The sequence below is a fragment of the Malaclemys terrapin genome, chromosome 7 (genome assembly GCF_027887155.1).
Source record: "Malaclemys terrapin pileata isolate rMalTer1 chromosome 7, rMalTer1.hap1, whole genome shotgun sequence".
NCBI lineage: Eukaryota > Metazoa > Chordata > Testudines > Emydidae > Malaclemys > Malaclemys terrapin.
In genome coordinates, this window is record NC_071511.1 from 110,966,974 (window position 1) to 110,985,246 (window position 18,273).

The 18,273-nt window shown below is 45.3% G+C and overlaps 1 protein-coding gene across 2 annotated transcripts; it reads right to left on the reverse strand.

Annotated features, from left to right (window-relative positions):
* Positions 1 to 3,150: 3,150 nt before the first annotated feature.
* Positions 3,151 to 4,943, reverse strand: LOC128841099 (uncharacterized). Of its 2 annotated transcripts, none has more exons than XR_008445771.1 (2): positions 4,804 to 4,943; positions 3,151 to 3,809 (listed from the first exon to the last, which is right to left on the reverse strand). XR_008445771.1 is itself a non-coding variant. In XM_054035811.1 (2 exons), the coding sequence occupies exons 1-2, from the start codon at positions 4,497 to 4,499 to the stop codon at positions 3,334 to 3,336; spliced, it is 690 nt and encodes a 229-aa protein (XP_053891786.1). In that variant the 5' UTR covers positions 4,500 to 4,628; the 3' UTR covers positions 3,151 to 3,333. The 2 variants fall into 2 exon arrangements, 1 of the variants encoding a protein (XP_053891786.1); XM_054035811.1 differs by lacking the exon at positions 4,804 to 4,943 and adding an exon at positions 4,286 to 4,628.
* Between the last annotated feature and the right edge of the window lie 13,330 nt (positions 4,944 to 18,273).

The following is an 18,273-nucleotide window of genomic DNA, read 5'->3' on the forward strand; positions in this document are numbered from 1 at the left end:
AACTGGAACTGGAGCAGCAAAACAAAGAAAACAAATGCCTCATTTTCCATCTTTGTGGGTGAGAGAACTATAAGTGAAGACTATAACGCTGATGACCTTAAACCAGCTGCCTCAGGAATCTGCCAGGAACTTTGCTGAAAATATGTTCCTCATCTTAGCAACGGAGCTAAGACTTATCACACATCTGCCCACCTTTATTCGAATGACCCTCCTTCTGATCTGACAGCTCAAGCATTGTCAGTTTCATCTAGCACAATTTACAAACTTGGAACCTAATCCTGTAAACCCTTAATCATTTGATCAATCCCATTGAAGACAACGGGACTATTTGCACTTTTGTGGTAAGAGTTTCAGGAGTCTATTCTGTTCCTATAAAGGAAGTTGAATCTCCCATTGAAATTGATTTGGGTACAATATCATAATGCAGTTTAGGATTCTACTTAAATTTTGTTTTTAATAAGTCATACATATGCTGAAATGGCTCCTCATCCAACTCCCATATTCCATATAAACAGACTGAAATACTTCATATTTTTGGGGAAAGTGAGTAGTTAAGCATGTTGATGTTTGTATATACAAACACCCATTTCATCACTCTACTGGAAAATATAGCTGAACTTAATCTATTGAATTTGAAGTTTAACAGCCCCAATTGTTTTCTGTGATAATCCATGTGAACCTGAAAAAATTACACGCCTTCTAAGAGAAAAGAATCAGTCCACCTTTACTGGAAAAAAATTCCTTCCACTGGTATTCAGAAGAGTGCTACAAGACACATACATCACCTCATGAACAGAGGGCAAAGAGGATACCCTCCCACATTATGACCAGCAATAATAATAATAATAATAATGACAGGTTTCAGAGTAGCAGCTGTGTTAGTCTGTATCCGCAAAAAGAACAGGAGTACTTGTGGCACCTTAGGCCTTGTCTACACTACGAGAGTAGTTCGAATTTACTTGCATCGAATTTTTGGAATCGATATTGCAAAGTCGAACGTCTGTGTCCACACTAAGGACAGTAATTCGACTTTGTGAGTCCACACTAACGGTGAAAGCGTCGACATTCGAAGCGGTGCACTGTGGTCAGCTATCCCACAGTTCCTGCAGTCCCCTCTGCCCACTGGAATTCTGGGTGTAGCCGGCAATGCCTTCTGGGTAACAAAATGTGTCGAGGGTGCTTTTGGGTAACTGTCGTCATCCGTCCATCACTCCCGCCCTCCCTCCCTGAAAGCGCCGGCGGGAAATCAGTTCGCGCACTTTTGCAGTCATTGACAGCGCGGATGCCACAGCACTGCGAGCATGGAGCACGCTGCGACCATCGCTGCAGTTGTGGCCGCTCTCAACGCCTCGCAGCTTATCATACAGCTTTCCCTGAGGCAGATGCAGAAAAGTCAGGCGAGGAGGCTACGGCACCGCGGTGATGTCCTGAAGTCTGAGAGTAGCACAGACCTCTCAGAAAGCAGGGGACCCAGCGCCGAGGACATCACGATGGCAATGGGTCATGTTGATGCCGTGGAACGGCGATTCTGGGCACGGGAAACAAGCACTGAGTGGTGGGACCGCATAGTGCTGCAGGTCTGGGATGAATCCCAGTGGCTGCGAAACTTTCGCATGCGGAAGGGAACTTTCCTGGAACTTTGTGAGTTGCTGTCCCCTGCCCTGAAGCGCAATGACACCCGGTTGCGAGCTGCACTGAGTGTACAGAAGCGAGTGGCCATAGCCCTCTGGAAGCTTGCAACGCCAGACAGCTACCGGTCTGTCGCGAACCAGTTTGGGGTGGGCAAATCTACCGTGGGGGTTGTTGTGATGCAAGTAGCCAAGGCAATCGTTGATGTACTGCTGCCAAAGGTAGTGACCCTGGGAAACGTGGAGGCGATCATAGATGGCTTCGCAGCGATGGGATTCCCAAACTGCGGTGGGGCCATAGATGGAACTCACATCCCTATCCTGGCACCGGAACACCAGGCCACCCAGTACATTAACCGAAAGGGCTATTTTTCCATGGTGCTGCAAGCACTGGTGGGCCACAGGGGACGTTTTACCAACATCTACGTGGGATGGCCGGGCAAGGTTCATGACGCTCGTGTTTTCAGGAACTCTGGTCTGTTTAAATGGCTGCAACAAGGTATTTACTTCCCGGACCACAAAATAACTGTTGGGGATGTGGAGATGCCTATAGTCATCCTCGGGGACCCAGCCTACCCGCTAATGCCCTGGCTCATGAAGCCCTATACTGGCACCCTGGACACTGAAAAAGAACTCTTCAACTACCGGCTGAGCAAGTGCAGAATGGTGGTGGAGTGTGCTTTTGGCCGTCTCAAGGGGAGATGGAGAAGCTTACTGACTCGCTGTGATCTCAGCGAAACCAATATCCCCATTGTTATAGCAGCTTGCTGTGTGCTCCACAATCTCTGTGAGAGCAAGGGGGAGACCTTTATGGCGGGGTGGGAGGTTGAGGAAAATAGCCTGGCTGCTGATTACGCACAGCCAGACAGCCGGGCGATTAGAAGAGAACAGCGGGAAGCGCTGTGCATCCGGGAGGCTTTGAAAGCAAAGTTCCTGAGTGAGCAGGGTAACCTGTGACTTTTAAGTTTGTGTACAGAGAAGCTGTACCTGCCCCCATTTCTTTACCCAGTTAATGTTGACTAACCTCTCCAGTTACATACCCCCTTCACCCCCTTCCAACACACGTTTCGAAATAAAAATAGTTCTACTTTGTTAATGCACACCGTTTTCTTTAATACTGTTTTCGCGGGAATTTTTTAAAACTGGGACGCAGACTGTGGTGCGGAGCGGGTGTAGTGTAGTGACGCGAATGAAGCTTCTAAACTCAAGGATTGACGGGCTCCGCTGCGGTGGGATGGTTGTTTCAACGGAGCCTGTCACCCCTCCTGATCGGGACTGTGTGTATGGGGGGGCTATGTGACTTTGTGGCAGGGGGAGGACGGTTACAGATCCCCTGCTGCGTGGCTCTGTGATCCTGCATAAGGACCGCCGCTTAAGATCTGTAACTGCCCTCCCCCGCCACAAAGTCACAGAGCAACCCACCCCCCACCACATAACATGAAAACAACCTCCCAGACTAACCAGGGTAACTAGTTACTGCATCACTGCACTGTGTATGTGCCCTGCTGCTGTGCCTGCCCCCGCCTATGTACCCTGCCAAAGGCGACTGTCCTGTCCAATTACCAACCCCCTTTCCCCTCCTCCTCCAAAAGAACATCATTGAAACAGTACTTAACATGAACGTATTTTTTATTATCAACTACACATGGAACTGGGAGGTGAAACTTGGACGGGGGCTTGTGTCAGGCGGGAAGGAAAGAACTTTTCAAGTTTTGGGGAATGAGAGCCTTCTGCTACTAGAGCTCTCTGCAGGGGTGGAGTGAGAGTTAGCAGGGACTCTGCCGCCTCTCCTTCTTTGCACTTTGGGTGAGGTGGGTATGGGACTTGGTGGCGGGAGAGGGCGGTTAGAGATGGACTGCAGCGGGGCTCTGTCCTCCTGCCTCCGTTCCTGCAGAACATCCACAAGGCGCCGGAGCGTGTCTGTTTGCTCCCTCAGTAGTCCAAGCAGCGTTTGAGTCGCTTGCTGGTCTTCCTGCCGCCACCTCTCCTCCCGATCCATGTTTGCTTGCTGCATTTGGGTCAATTTCTCCCGCCACTGGGTCTGCTGTGCTGCCTGGGCTTGGGAACAGGCCATAAGTTCAGAGAACATGTCCTCCCGTGTCCTCTTCTTCCTATGCCTAATCTTCGCTAGCCTCTGGGAGTGTGATGCCAGGCTAGGTTGTGAGACAGTCGCAGATGTGGCTGTGGGAATGGGAAAAAGGGAGTGAATTCCTCAGAAAGATAAATGTAGTTGTGAACAAAGAACATAGTCTTTCTCTGTGAACAAGACCATGCACAGCACCTATCACATGCGCACTCAGCACAAGGTCGAATTCTCGGCCTTCGCATTCAGTGCCTGGGGTCTTCCACAGCACATTTGAGAAGCGGGGCAGCACAACGGAATTTCTGTTGCAGGCAGACATGGTAAGCCGTAGACTTGTGGCAGTTTAAAACTTTTATATTACCACTGGCCTCATTTCACATTTAAAGCAATGTCAGTCCCTGCTGCCAGCAATCCGGCAAGCGGGAACTCTGCCCCTGTCCCACCCCCTCGCGGCTGTCCCCAGGAACGATCCCTTTCGGCAGCCCCTCTCCCGCCTCCACCGCGTGGCTGCAAACCAGCGGTTACAGTTCTGTAAAGGAACGAGCAAGCAGTCCCAACACTAACATTCCCCTACCTAATTCAAAGCAGGTCACCATGGGCGACATCACCCTGATGAGGATCTCTGACAGCGAGAGAGAGAGAATGCTCCGGGAAAGCCTCCAAAGACCAGGGCCGTATGCCGCCCTGCTGTGCAGAGCAATGATTCCCGAGTACTTGATAGTCTCGTGGCGCGGCAACGTGTCGTACTTCGGAGGACCCAATAAGGCCGCTCTCCCCAGGAACCTCATGCAACGGCTTTCCAATTACCTCCAGGAGAGCTTCATCGAGATGTCCCGGGAGGATTACTGCTCTATCCCTGCACATATAGACCGCATTTTACTCTAGCTGCAGTAGCAGGGACTAAACAGTAGAGCGGCTTGGGCAGGACAATCATGGAAAACCGGACATTGCTAGATTTTTTTTCAAAACTTGCACTGCCCATGACTGAACCGTTAAGTGCCTAGGGCAAAGTAATCATGAACAACCCATTCTTTTAATTGTTAATATTCCTGTTCTGTTAAAAATAAATGTTTAGATGTTTACAACACTTACTGGCTGATCCTTCCCCAGATTCTGTGTCCGGGGTAACGGCTGGGGACGCTTCGTAGGGGATCTCTGTAAGGGTGATGAAGAGATCCTGGCTGTCGGGGAAATCAGTGTTGTGAGCGCTGCCGACTGCCTCGCCCTCCTCATCTCCTTCCTCATCTTCCCTGTCCGCTAACATGTCCGAGGAACCGGCCGTGGACAATATCCCATCCTCAGAGTCCACGGTCACTGGTGGGGTAGTGGTGGCGGCCGCACCGAGGATGGAATGCAGTGCCTCGTAGAAACGGGATGTCTGGGGATGGGATCCGGAGCGTCCGTTTGCCTCTTTGGTCTTCTGGTAGCCTTGTCTCAGCTCCTTGATTTTCACGCGGCACTGCGTTGCATCCCGGCTGTATCCTCTCTCTGACATGTCTTTTGAGATCTTCTCATAGATCTTTGCATTCCGTTTCTTGGAGCGCAGCTCAGAAAGCACGGACTCATCGCCCCACACAGCGATGAGATCCAAGACTTCCCGATCAGTCCATGCTGGGGCCCTCTTTCTATTCACAGACTGCACGGCCATCACTGCTGGAGAGCTCTGCATCGTTGCCAGTGCTGCTGTGATCGCCACGATGTCCAGACAGGAAATGAGATTCAACTGGCCAGACAGGAAAAGGAATTCAAATTCAAATTTTCCCGGGGCTTTTCCTGTGTGGCTGGTCAGAGCATCCGAGCTCGTACTGCTGTCCAGAGCGTCAACAGAGTGGTGCACTGTGGGATAGCTCCCGGAGCTATTAGCGTCGATTTCCATCCACACCTAGCCTAATTCGACATGGCCATGTCGAATTTAGCGCTACTCCCCTCGTCGGGGAGGAGTACAGAAGTCGAATTAAAGAGACCTCTATGTCGAACTAAATAGCATCGCAGTGTGGACGGGTGCAGGGTTAATTCGATGTAATGGCGCTAACTTCGACATAAACGCCTAGTGTAGACCAGGCCTTAGAGACTAACAAATTTATTTGAGCATAAGCTTTCGTGGGCTACAGCATCCGATCTGATGCATCCAAAGAAGTGGGCTGTAGCCCACGAAAGCTTATGCTCATATAAATTTGTTAGTCTCTAAGGTGCCAATAATAATAATAATTAACAATGATAAAATCTCAAAGAGGCAGAGGTTCACAGATTTACAAACCTAAAAATCTGTGTTATGCTTTAAATCACCTTAGCACATACCTGGTTTATGAACTTTAAAAAGTTAAGTGCAAAGGAACACTGAAGCCCATTAACCTGAATGTATGCCAGCTAGTATGCCCTCACTGACTAAAGGTGTAATCACATCTGAACAGTGAAAAATTAACCTTGCCCTTTTAAGCTAAATGGAGTCATGTCACTGGCTCCATTTCTGTTGTTACATAACTGACAATAAAACTCCAGTGGGGCATGGTGCTGGCATATAGAGTCTCAGATATGTGGTGTGATTTTTCAGAATCTCTTTTGGGAATAGTCACGTTGGTGAAATAGCTGGTACTTATGATTATGCTATTTCTATGCATGAATATTCATCTTGGTATCTGAAGTTATGAATATTAGCTATGTTTACTACATATTTGCTCCTGTGGTAATGCTCACAAGGTATTTAGCCAGCACATGAAGGGACAAGTCAAGTTGAATGGCCCATTAAGGAACACTTAGCTCATAATGACCCTGGAAAACGCCTGTCTATACTTAATGGACTTTTTGTGAATGTTCTAACTAGAATATGGGCGGGAGTGATGGACATGTAACTTGCCCATGTGACTCCAAACACCATCTTTCACAGTGAGAACAGATTTCCCTTTACTTGGAACTTGGCAGAAGCTAAAAGGCCCTGGCCTAGAAACATCTCCATTTTGCCTCTGTCCTGCTCCGGCCGCTTTCCTGCTCCAGCCTCTGGACTCTGAACATATACTGACGGGAGCATTCTAACCAAGGGACTGAGGACTTTAAGGTAATCTGGAGCCTTCATATTTCCTTGATCCTTTGCAGATGGACTTATGAGTTGGATATGGCACAGAGACTGTTCTAGCCTCATTGATTGCTGATTTCTCCCTTACAGTGGACAAAGATCAGATGTCTGCTAACTTTCTCACATGAGTCAGCCTTTGATACCTGTGGTATAAGCAACATAGCCCTTGCTTGAGTGGTTTTGTTCTTTCCTCTCCAAATGTCAAAGCCTATTCCCATTGAACTCAATAGCAAAAGTCCTTTTGGTTGCAATGGGAACAGGATTTGGCCCCAAGAGATCAGAGAATGTGATTTTGATCAATTGCTTATCTGTCCAGACACAGTTCTCAGGCATGTTCTGCCAGGCTGATTTTGATTGCCCCTTCTGTATGTCATACTGAGGAAAATAAGAAAACAATGTGGGCTGTAGTTCTATCAAGATGTACATGGCACACACAGTTCTATGCCTCTTTTCCATCAAACCGAGATGGCGCAGCACCTTTGCTTTCCTAGTGCCTGGCGGAGAGCAATACTTAGATAACGGTAAGCTGGCAGAAGCTTAGTTTGGCCATAAGGGAGGCACTGATAGTGTGTTAAGGGAAAGTGGGGTGATTGTCCTTCCTATCCATCTTTCATTTAAGAAGTTTTCAATTTGAGGTGCTGCTGGATCCTCAATGACACCTGGACGTACACGTGGCACCAGGGGCCCAAAGCATGTTTTAACAGATGTTTAACAGATGCAGTTGTAAAATTTTAGACAGGTAAGGGAGGTGTCAGAGGGGACGGGGAGAGCGTGGGGGCCCCAAGCTGGGGGCAGGGCAGAGTCATATGGAGGGTCACGTGAGAAGGTCATATGCCCTCTCTTGTGTCCCTCCCCTGAGTGCAGTACCAGCAAGAAATGATTTCTACTTGCAACACTGTCGCTGATGCTAAGTTTTCACATAGTATCATCCATGAGTAATGTTTTCTATCCTCTCCAGTTGGCTAGGAGACTATTCCATCCGGGTGAACAATGACCTGACCTCAATTATTCATGTCTTTGTCATGTCTTGGCTGTACTAGAGCAATATCATATACCTGCGCATGAAGCCTTCAGCACTTAAGAAATTCTAAATAGTACAGAACATTGTAGAATGTCTCCTCAGCAATATAAGCTACCATCAGCACATAGAACCTGTCCTCCACTCTCTACACTGGCACCCCAAAGACTTCAAATCAAGTTCAAGGTCAGGGTCCTTATCTTCAAGGTTTTCTGTGGCTTGGGCTCAGGATATCCAAAAGCCCACCTAAAGTTCCAGATGGAAGACAACTGCATTCCTCTGTCACAATGGAATTCTTTACAAATAAGGGTGAAGCTCATCTGTGCAGGAGACAGAACTTTCTTGGAGGGCTGGTCTCAGACTGTGAAATGAACTCCTGCAGGAGCTAAGGACTATCATAAACCTCACCTCCACCTTCCGCTCCAAGTGCAAGGCACACCTCTTTGACTTGCCTTCCCTAGCAAACACATACAGTAACTCCTCACTTAAAGTCGTCCCGGTTAACGTTGTTTCGTTGTTATGTTGCTGAACAATTAGGGAACATGCTCATTTAAAGTTGCGCAATGATCCCTTATAACGTTGTTTGGCAGCTGTCTGCTTTGTCCACTGCTTGCAGAAAGAGCAGCCTTTTGCAGGTAGCTGGTGGGGGCTTGTAACCAGGGTGGACCGGCAGCCCCCCATCAGCTCCCCGCTTCCCTAAGTTCCCTGTGCGGCAGCCGCCCAGCAGGCTATCAATTGCCAGCAGTTCAGCTGTCCCTCCTCTCACTGCCCTGTGCTGCTCCTGCCCTCTGCCTTGGAGCTGCTCCCAGGAGCCTCCTGCTTGCTGTGCGGGGGGGAAAGAGGGGCTAATATCGGGGTGTCCCCCCTGCTCCTGCCACCCGCATACCCCATCTCCATAGAGCGGGTGGGACACGACAGGGCTCAGAATGGAGGGAGCTTGCAAGCAGCAGCTGCTGCCTCAACTTCCTGATCTCCTTAAAAAGGCAATGTACTTAGAGTGGGGTCAGCGTACTTAAAGAGGCAATGAGCATCTCTCTCTCTCTCTCACACACACACACACACACACACAGTGTCTGTCTGCCATGATGTATCCCCTCCCTCCATTTGTGCTGCCTTGTAGAGTGTGAGGCTACATTAACAATGTGTTAACCCTTGAGGGCTCAGCTGAGTGCTAGTTCATCATTTAGCAGTAAGGCATTCCCTGGGACATATCCCTCACTCTTCCACTCTCTGACTCCACCACCTCAACCAAGCTTCACATCAGCATTGCTGTGTACAGTATTAAATTGTTTGTTTAAAACTTATATTGTGTATACATATATATAATATAGTCTTTTGTCTGGTGAAAAAAATTTCCCTGGAACCTAACCCCCCCCCCCCCCCATTTACATTAATTCTTATGGAGAAATTGAATTCACTTACCAACGTTTCGCTTAAAGTCGGATTTTTCAGGAACATAACTACAACATTAAGCGAGGAGTTACTGTAGTAACATGTATATTTAAAAACATACACACCTAAAATCCTACCAAAACAAGATGTTCCACTGCATATGCTTCTCCCGTTGAGAGAAGATGAGCATAGTAGTCACATTGCTTAATGCGCTACTGCAGTGTTTCCCAAACTTGGGACGCCGCTTGTGTAGGGAAAGCCCCTGGCGGGCCGGACCAGTTTGTTTACCTGCCCCGTCTGCAGGTTCCGCCGATTGCGGCTCCCACTGGCCGCGGTTCGCTGCTCCAGGCCAATGGGAGCTGCTGGAAGTGGCGTGGGCCGAGGGACGTACTGGCCCCCGCTTCCCGCAGCTCCCATTGGCCTGGAGCAGCGAACCGCAGCCAGTGGGAGCCATGATCGGCCGGACCTGTGGACGCGGCAGGTAAACAAACCAGCCCGGCCCGCCAGGGACTTTCCCTGCACAAGCGGCATCCCAAGTTTGGGAAACACTGCGCTATTGGAAGGCATTTGGATACTCCAACAAATGAGCACAATATAAGACCTATATAGAATAGAACTAGTTCATTCTATTCCCAGCTATGAATACTTTCCCTAAATACTTTTAGGCCTGGTTATTGGAAAGACAGTCTCTATCTGTGTAATATCACTGCAGGGGTGCTCAAGCCAGAGCTCACGCAAAACATTTAAATCAGAGGGAGCTATTAGCATGGCATTCCCCCTGGGGATTCCCTCAACTCTGGAACCCACTTCCCCCTTGGTTTGCCAGAGCCCAGATTTGCTAATATTCCAGTCTTCTTCCAAAGGCCACACTGAAACACATGTGGGGAAAAGGCTGTAGGTTGATGGACTGAGAAGTGGGGTGCGTGTGGGTGCATAAGGATGTGGAGTCATTGTGTCTGATTAAAGAGACAACATTCAGTACAAAACACTAAACTTTATAAAGCACCCAGAGTTTGATATGGTGTAATGGTGTGGCACCCACCTCTCATGAGCGCCCCCTGGTCAAGTGCGTGCTCTTTCACTCTTAGTCTGCAGTGATTAGGGTGACCAGATGTCCCGATTTTATAGGAACAGTCCCTATTTTTGGGTCTTTTTCTTATATAGGCTCCTATTACCCCCCACCCCCTACCCCGGTCATGATTTTTCACATTTGCTGTCTGGTCACCCTAGCAGTGACCTCTGACGGTGGTTTCTCAGGCAGCTTTTCAATGACTCAGCCCGCCAGCCGAGTCACACCCACAGTCTGTATGTGAAACAAAACAGACCTCTTCCAGAGTATATAGTCCATTGGGGGCCTTTCCCAGTACCCCTGCGCAGGCAACATCACTGTAGCCCTCCCCAGGCTCAGTCTTTAAATAGTGCTGGCCCTGGCATGGGGCCATACCCTCAGGGCTTCCTCCTTGGAGACTCTTCACCCTTTCTGGGCCTTTCAGGCCACATGTTTCCAGATCAGTTCTATATCCCAGTTCAATATTCAGGCCACTTCCCCAGTAGCTAATGAGAAGAGTACCTGGGCCCACACTACTCCAGGTTCCAGCCCAAGGACCCTACATATAGCAGCCACCCATTGTGTCCCTTGAACTATATAGCGTTTCTGTTGGCTGGGCCACTTTCCCATGGTCCAGCACCTTTTCAAAACCTTTACCCCTACCATAGGGCTGAAGTCATGTACTCAGTCCCAGAAGCCAGCCAAGAGCTCCTTCTTGCTCCCCCAGTCCTTGCCAGCAACTGCTCTGTCTGAGGGGGGAGGGATAGCTCAGTGGTTTGAGCATTGGCCTGCTAAACCCAGGGTTGTGAGTTCAATCCTTGAGGGGGCCACTTAGGGATCTGGGGTAAAATCAGTACTTGGTCCTGCTAGTGAAGGCAGGGGGCTGGACTTGATGACCTTTCAGGGTCCCTTCCAGCTCTATGAGATAGGTATATCTCCATATAGGTCCTGCTGGTCCTTCAGCCAGCCAGGAGCACCACTTTCACTCCTTTGGCTCCAGACAGCAACTGACTATCCTCAGGTAATGCAGCTCCTTGTATATGGCCTTCTGGGCCCTGACTGACTGCTCCTTGCAGCCTCTCTCCAATTGGTTGCTTCCCACATAGCCTCTCTAGGCTATTTGGAGAACTCAACTCCTCTGCTTCTTTCTGGGATGGGCTGTGGTAGGACAACAAGGCCTCCAGCAGGAGGTCTCAGGGACTGGAACATCCCATCACATATGGTCATTCTGAAAATCAATATAAGCAAATTAATTAATAAATGCCCTCTTTCTTTCTGCTTGTTGTAATGTCATGTTGACTTACTGTATTATGGTACCTAATAGAAAACAGTAATTTGCAATTTCTTTTTCTGCAGTGGTTGCAAAGACTGACAAAATTATTTATATGGACATATTACATTTTCACTTTATTTTTCAAATAGTTGTGATTCTAGCTTGCAGAGATCTGAGCACTAACCCACACAAGTCCACCATTTGGTGGGAGGGAAATCCTGTCCCATTCAGACGACAGCTAATATTGTCTTTCCAGTCTACTCTTTGAATGGTAATAACTCCTAAGATTCTTGCTGGGTCAGTCATAAGTGGAACAAAGGGAATAAAATCCACATTCCAGATGCAAGCCATAAAGGAATTGTTATGAAGATGTAGACTAGCAAGGCAAGAAATGACTGTGTAGCTTGCCACTTAGGGCTTAGGGCACTCTTTCTTACCTAGGGGTGCGGTAGATGCTTTCATGTATCAGAGGGGTAGCCGTGTTAGTCTGGATCTGTAAAAAGCAACCAAGAGTCCTGTGGCACCTTATAGACTAACAGACGTATTGGAGCATAAGCTTCATGGGTTAATACCCACTTCGTCAGACACATGTCAGATGTAGACGCATGTAGATGCTCTGTAATTTGAAGTCTTGATATCAAGATTGGGTGTCTTTTTAAAACTATATGGTCTAGCTCAAGATATGGGCTGGAAGCAGGAACCCATTAGTGAAACCAGTGCCCAGGGAACTACTTGTATTTTAGCAGCTTTATCATTTTGTTAGTTTGTACCGAATGGTGACCTTTCCAAGTCAAAGGACTGCTGTGACACTTATTATACTGCTGTGAAGCTAATTTAACAGGAATAAGTCTGAAATGACTCTTTGATTAGAGTTTTTCTATAACAATCATGCTTTTTTTCTGGAGGTGGTTTATTTAGTTACTCTTATTAATTTGAATTCTGTGTTATGTGAATTAAAAACCTGTACTCCTTTTATTATCACTAGCTCTGGGATTTATGGTTTAATCACAGTAGTTTCATGGAAGACACTTCATATGCTTCCAATAAGGATTTTCAAGTACAAAATTAATCTCCTAGTCTTTTCTCTTGAGTTTAACTCATCTTTCCAGAGATTGGAGTGGATACCATCAAAAAGGACATATGTGCATGTAGGTATAAGATTACTGCATGCCAATCTGGTAGAAACTTCTATTAAGATATTGAACTAGGACCAATGATTGAATAATATTTGAGTTTAATGGGGAAACTAAAAAAAAAAATCTAAGCCCTGATTTAAAACTAGTTTGGTAATGGGCTTTTTGAAGTACTGATCATATGGTTAAGGGGTGCTATTATAGGCATATATTAAAACCTGTTGAGAAATTCATACATGTAACCAAGTGTACACATCACATATAGTAAAATGATTGCAAGGGGTTGCATAGCAATAGCCTGATTCTCTGCTACCCTGAGCCTCATATATTCATTTACACCTTTGCAAAATGGGTGTAAAACACTACTGTGACGATCTTCGCTTGTGAGAAGCATTGCCTAGTGGTCAGGGGCATAGGCTCTTGACCTGCAGACAGGGCCAGATTATGACATTCTGAGGGCCTAAACTATGTCAAGTGTAAGGCCCCATACCATAAAAAACATTAATTTATTATTTTCACAGAAAGGACATTGAATATTTAAACACAAAAGCTTTGCATATATACAAAGGCAAAGTTGTAAAAATAGAATAATAATTTAACTAAAAGACATGTCTTGCAATATGCCTGTTTGCATTATAAAATAGTTTCAAATTAACATATTTTCATCTATGATTTCTTAATTAATAGATATGAAAACTTTATATCTACAGCAACACAAAAGCAGTTAGTTACACAGACCAGCTTACTTAATGGAAGCAGTACAACCTGCAGTATGTCTATTTGCACATCACATTCATTTTAACACTGAAATTTAAAACATTTTCTTTTGTGATTTTTGGAGAGCAGTCATTGATGATGTCCTCAAATGATAAGCTACGGTGTTCGTCACTTTTGATGCACAGAATGCTTACGGCAGATAGCTTTTCTTGCAGCATTTTCTAGGCAGACATCTCTCTTCGCGTTCGCTTCCTATCTTGTGCGTACCCCAGAACCACAAATAAATCTCAAGTAAATGCCTTGGACACACAGAGTAACAACAAGCTATATGCACGAAAGAGAAAGAAAGAATTTACTAGAAAAAAGACTGGTAATCCCTAGGCAGTCATTGAGCAAGTGAGAAAAATTAGCCTATATTCAAGTAAATATAATGAATATTATAGGCTTTAATAGCCCATAAATCACATATGCACATAGTTTGAAATTACTTGCTCACCAAGTACTCAGAATATTTTGATATATATGTATATCTTCCTTCACTTCTCTCAAAACCCTCTATTTATCCTTTCGTCAGCACTCTCTGATATTTACTATGAAGGTTCCCGAAACTGATGGAGTGAAGCCAACACAGATTTATCCTTCTCAAGATCCACTCGACCCAAGTCCATAAGACGATCACCTGCAAACTCAGTCATGTGAAGCATGGACAGCGCATGAAGCAGAAAGCGGCGTGCGCACTAAAATAAAGAATTGTACGTATGTACAGATCAAAAGAAGAAAGAACACACTAACACTTAAGAAAACGAATAAAAGCCGGAACAAAGGCACTATATGACTGAGCGTGCTGGATTATAAAGGATGATGGCCTTCCGGCTATTACATGACATCACTCCTAGGATGAATCCCATACGAGTATGAGCTTGGCAGGATTCCTTCACAACACTGCCGTCTCTGACCTCACATTTTTCCTCAATTTTATCAGCAGTGAGATTATTTATTTAAATTTAAGTTATGAAGGCACGGTCAGAATTTTACCAGTAGCAGCTGGCCAACAAAACGCTGCCTTAAGAGACCGATAGCAGACTTACTCGTAGAAATACTAGTTTTACAAGTGCAATTATCGTTTTTTTTCTCAGCCCTGGCCTCCCATCTGTCAATAATGAACAATTAGGGAAGGGTAAGAACAGGGTAAGGGTATTTGTGTAGCCCAGATGTGTATATTTTTGTCATATTTGAACGGAAATGTCTATATTTAGAGAGAATCTTCTTTTTCCCATATCTCCTTTATTTATCAACTGATTTTGATAAAATTTGAAATGGAGTCTGTTTTTTTCTTTTTTAGAGGACCCTCATATTGCAAGGCCCTTAGCTGTAGTTTAGTTTGTTTATACCTTAATCTGGCACTGGGGCCATAAACAGCCTGGGCTCTAGCCTGCAACCAAGCAGAGAAAGAAAGAATTTACCAGAAAAAAGACTGGTAATCTCTAGGCAGTCATTGAGCAAGTGAGAAAAATTAGCCTATATTCAAGTAAATATAATGAATATTATAGGCTTTAATAGCCCATAAATCTAGTAGTTATGAAGGCCGGGGCCCATTCAGAACCGCTAATTCCCCCTTTGCTTTTTTTCTTCCTTTGGGAGAATACTCTAGAAGACCAAACTGCGAGGAGGCGTGGCCTCCTTCAGACATGGATGCAAAGGGATGGCCACGCCAGCTTACAGCCCTCCAGCCAGGTTAGTTTAGGGTGACCAGACAGCAAGTGTGAAAAATCAGAATGGGAGTGGGGGGGAGGGGTAATAGGAGCCTATATAAGAAAAAGACCCAAAAATTGGGACTGTCCTTATAAAATCAGGACTTCTGGTCACTTTAGGTTAGTTCCAAGTCTCAGGGATAGTCCATAAAAAAAATAAGCACAAATAAACTGGGTTAGTATGTGAGAAAGGAAATGTCTCCCTCTCCAGATATAACAGAAGCCGATCCTCCCTTTCCTCAGGGAGGGACCTCCAGTGGATTGGAAACATCCTGCCTTTTCTCAGCCCTTTCTTCAGGAGCTGCAAGGTAAAAGGCCTTTCTGTTCCCTGGTCTGCCTCCAAGTGAGCTGTTTTGCTCCCTTTTAACTCCTTCTCCGGACTGTGTATCTCTTGAAAGTATGGCGGGGCAGGACTGGCTGAGCCCAGAGCCCTTGTTGACACATGTAGGGGGTTGTATCACAGCTACCAGATCAGAACAGTAGCATTTTACGCACACATTGTGCAGGCAAAATTAGGTGCAGAGCAACAGAGAATCGGGTTTTGAGTTTATTCTGGTTTTAGAGGCATTACCGTTAGACCCATGCAAATAACTAAGAGCTCAGTAGAGAAACAAACAAAAAACAACATTTGGGGTCAATCTGAAACTATTTTTTTTTTTGGGGGGGGCTAAACAAAAAAGAATCAAATATTTTGGTTCAGGTTGAACTGAACATTTTGTTTAACCTGAAACAAAACATTTTGGTGTGCAGGGTATTTTACCCTTTTTTAAAAAAAATGGAAGCAAAATTTCAAATAAAAAATCATTTTGAATTGAAAAACTGAAGTATTTGGTTTAGACAGTGTCAAAACCAAACAGAGTTTTTTTAAACTTCTTTTTTTTTCTGTCAAAATAATTTGGTGAATTCAACGTGAATTTACAAAATGTTTTGGTCAACTTGAAGATGCATTTTTGTCAAAAAAAACAAAAAAAAACAAAACACATTTCCCCAGCTGTAATTATAATATACTCCCCATTTTAAGAAAACTCTCTCTCAAGCAAGTAGAATCTTTTCAAATACAACAAATGTTTTAGTGCAAACTCTGCATCGTGTAGTGTCAAGACAGTCATGTGACTTTTACCCATTCCCCCAAGACTTGCCAAGCAGTGACTTTCTGCTCAGACTGCTCCAAACCTCTCCTGCTATATGGTTGTTTAAATTCCCATTGCTGAAGGCAAAAACATGACTTAAGCTCTGATTTACTTACTTAATGTAGGCTATGGCCAGAAAACAGCTTTTAATGCTAAAATACTCCCATCTCGTGGATTTGAAGAAAAATGAAAAAAATTGAAGTTTTCTCAGGCCTTTTTAATGTGTGCATTTTCTCCCCTGACTAGATTTAGATTATCCCTTTTTTTCCCTATTTTGAAACTGATATAAAAAAAAATCATTGGGCTCCACCTTATATCACCCCAGTTCTAAGAGGCTCAGCCCTCCAGCTGGGCCCCAAATAGTCCACCCCTTCCAGGCTTGTTAACAAACTGAACAAAAGGGGAATTAACACAAAGGAATTGTCCCAAAGATGGATTCAGGTTCTCTTCCTTCAGAGGGTGCTCATGGCCCTGAACTGAGTTCACAAGTCAACAGACAGGAACAGTCCCCTCTCAATGTGAGTCAGCATTGGGCTGGCCTGCCCTCCCTTCAGGGAAGGGCCATCACAGCAGCCATATGAGTAGCCTCTGCCTTCAGCCAGCCCTCTTTGCAGCAGTTGAAGACCGACAGTCTGCTCTCCCTGCCCCCATCCAGCCAACAACCGGGGTGGGTTTCTTCCTCTTAAGCACCTCCCTCCAAGTGTGACATCTCTCACGGGTGTGACAGGGCAGGGCCACCTGAGCCCACATTGAATGAATGAATAGAGGAGAAACAAATCCACTCCAATTTCCCCCAAAAACTGCTCTCCGCTCAGCAGAAGGGATGACAATATGTTCTGTTTTGATAGAGAAAAGAGGATAATCTGAAGCAGATTACTGGAAGTATTCCTAAACAGTTCATTTTATTTAGGACCCAAGATCTACAATCTGGGGACACCTTGCCAATAGTACATTTGAAACACAGCCCTTGTAAGAATCCCATAGTACTGATTAAAGTTTGTGCAAAGAAAGGAAGTTTTAAGTAATTTAAGGAAAATTAGCCATAAATGCCATAGAGATTACAGCAATATGTTGCTGTTTCCTTGTGTACTTTAAATATTCTTTGTGAAACAAGAATCTACCAGGCAGAACAATGTAATATATACCTATGACGGTGCCAACCCGTCAGCAATTAATGGGTTTTTTAATAGTCATTATACCTTTTCTGCAACAATAAAACCTTTTGAATATTATGTCTCACAGCAGATTGCAGTGCATCTCATCTGTAAATTCCCCAAAGTGTCAGTTTGAATCTGTGCATGGTATTGCAATTCTAATGAGGAATGTTCTGAATTTATAAGCATCTACCTTCAACCATCTGGACTGGCTCCTTTATTAAATTTGTTTTCTGTGTTTATATAGTCTCATGGTAATTAATTTAAGATATAAAAGAAATTTATCGCTGTGTGCAGAAGCCTGTCATTCTTCCATTTAATGGCAGTGTGAAAAATTAAGGACTAAGCAGGATGTGTCATTACCAGACACACTGCTGCAGATAGATGCCAAATCTTTTACCTAGAAGAACTGGCACTGCGAGAAACTCCTGATGCCTGATACACAGAAAAGAGACATAATATAATTTATCCTTGTTAGCAAGGAGCTTTGAATCAGATCTCAGCACCAAGTGAGGTCATTCAGAAACTAGCAATACTGCCATATTGTGAGGATTATGATTTGTGGGCATAATGTAGGAACATAGGACACGCCATAATGGAACAGACAAGTGGTTCATTTAGTCTAGGTTCATATTTCCAGCCGAAGCTGATGCCATTAGGTGAAACTCACCCCTGTGTAGAGGCCCGATACCAGGTCTATTCAGCACTGATTCCCACTTAACTCCACAAAGTAGGGCTTGCATTAATATTAGGTATTTGTATAGTGTAGTGACTAGAGGCCCCAAACAAGCTCCAGGACCCCATTATGCTAGGCACTGTGCACACATATAAACAGAAAGATGGTCCCTGCTGCAAAGATCTTACAGAGTCTGAATA

Excerpts from the sequence above, each read along its gene's own strand:
- LOC128841099 (XM_054035811.1), bottom strand. The coding sequence starts at position 4,499 with ATGAGGTTCCTGGGGAGAGCGGCCTTATTGGGTCCTCCGAAGTACGAC. Across the intron at positions 3,810-4,285 it reads GGTGACCTGCTTTGAATTAG|CCACATCTGCGACTGTCTCA; the intron begins GTAGGGGAATGT and ends CCATTCCCACAG.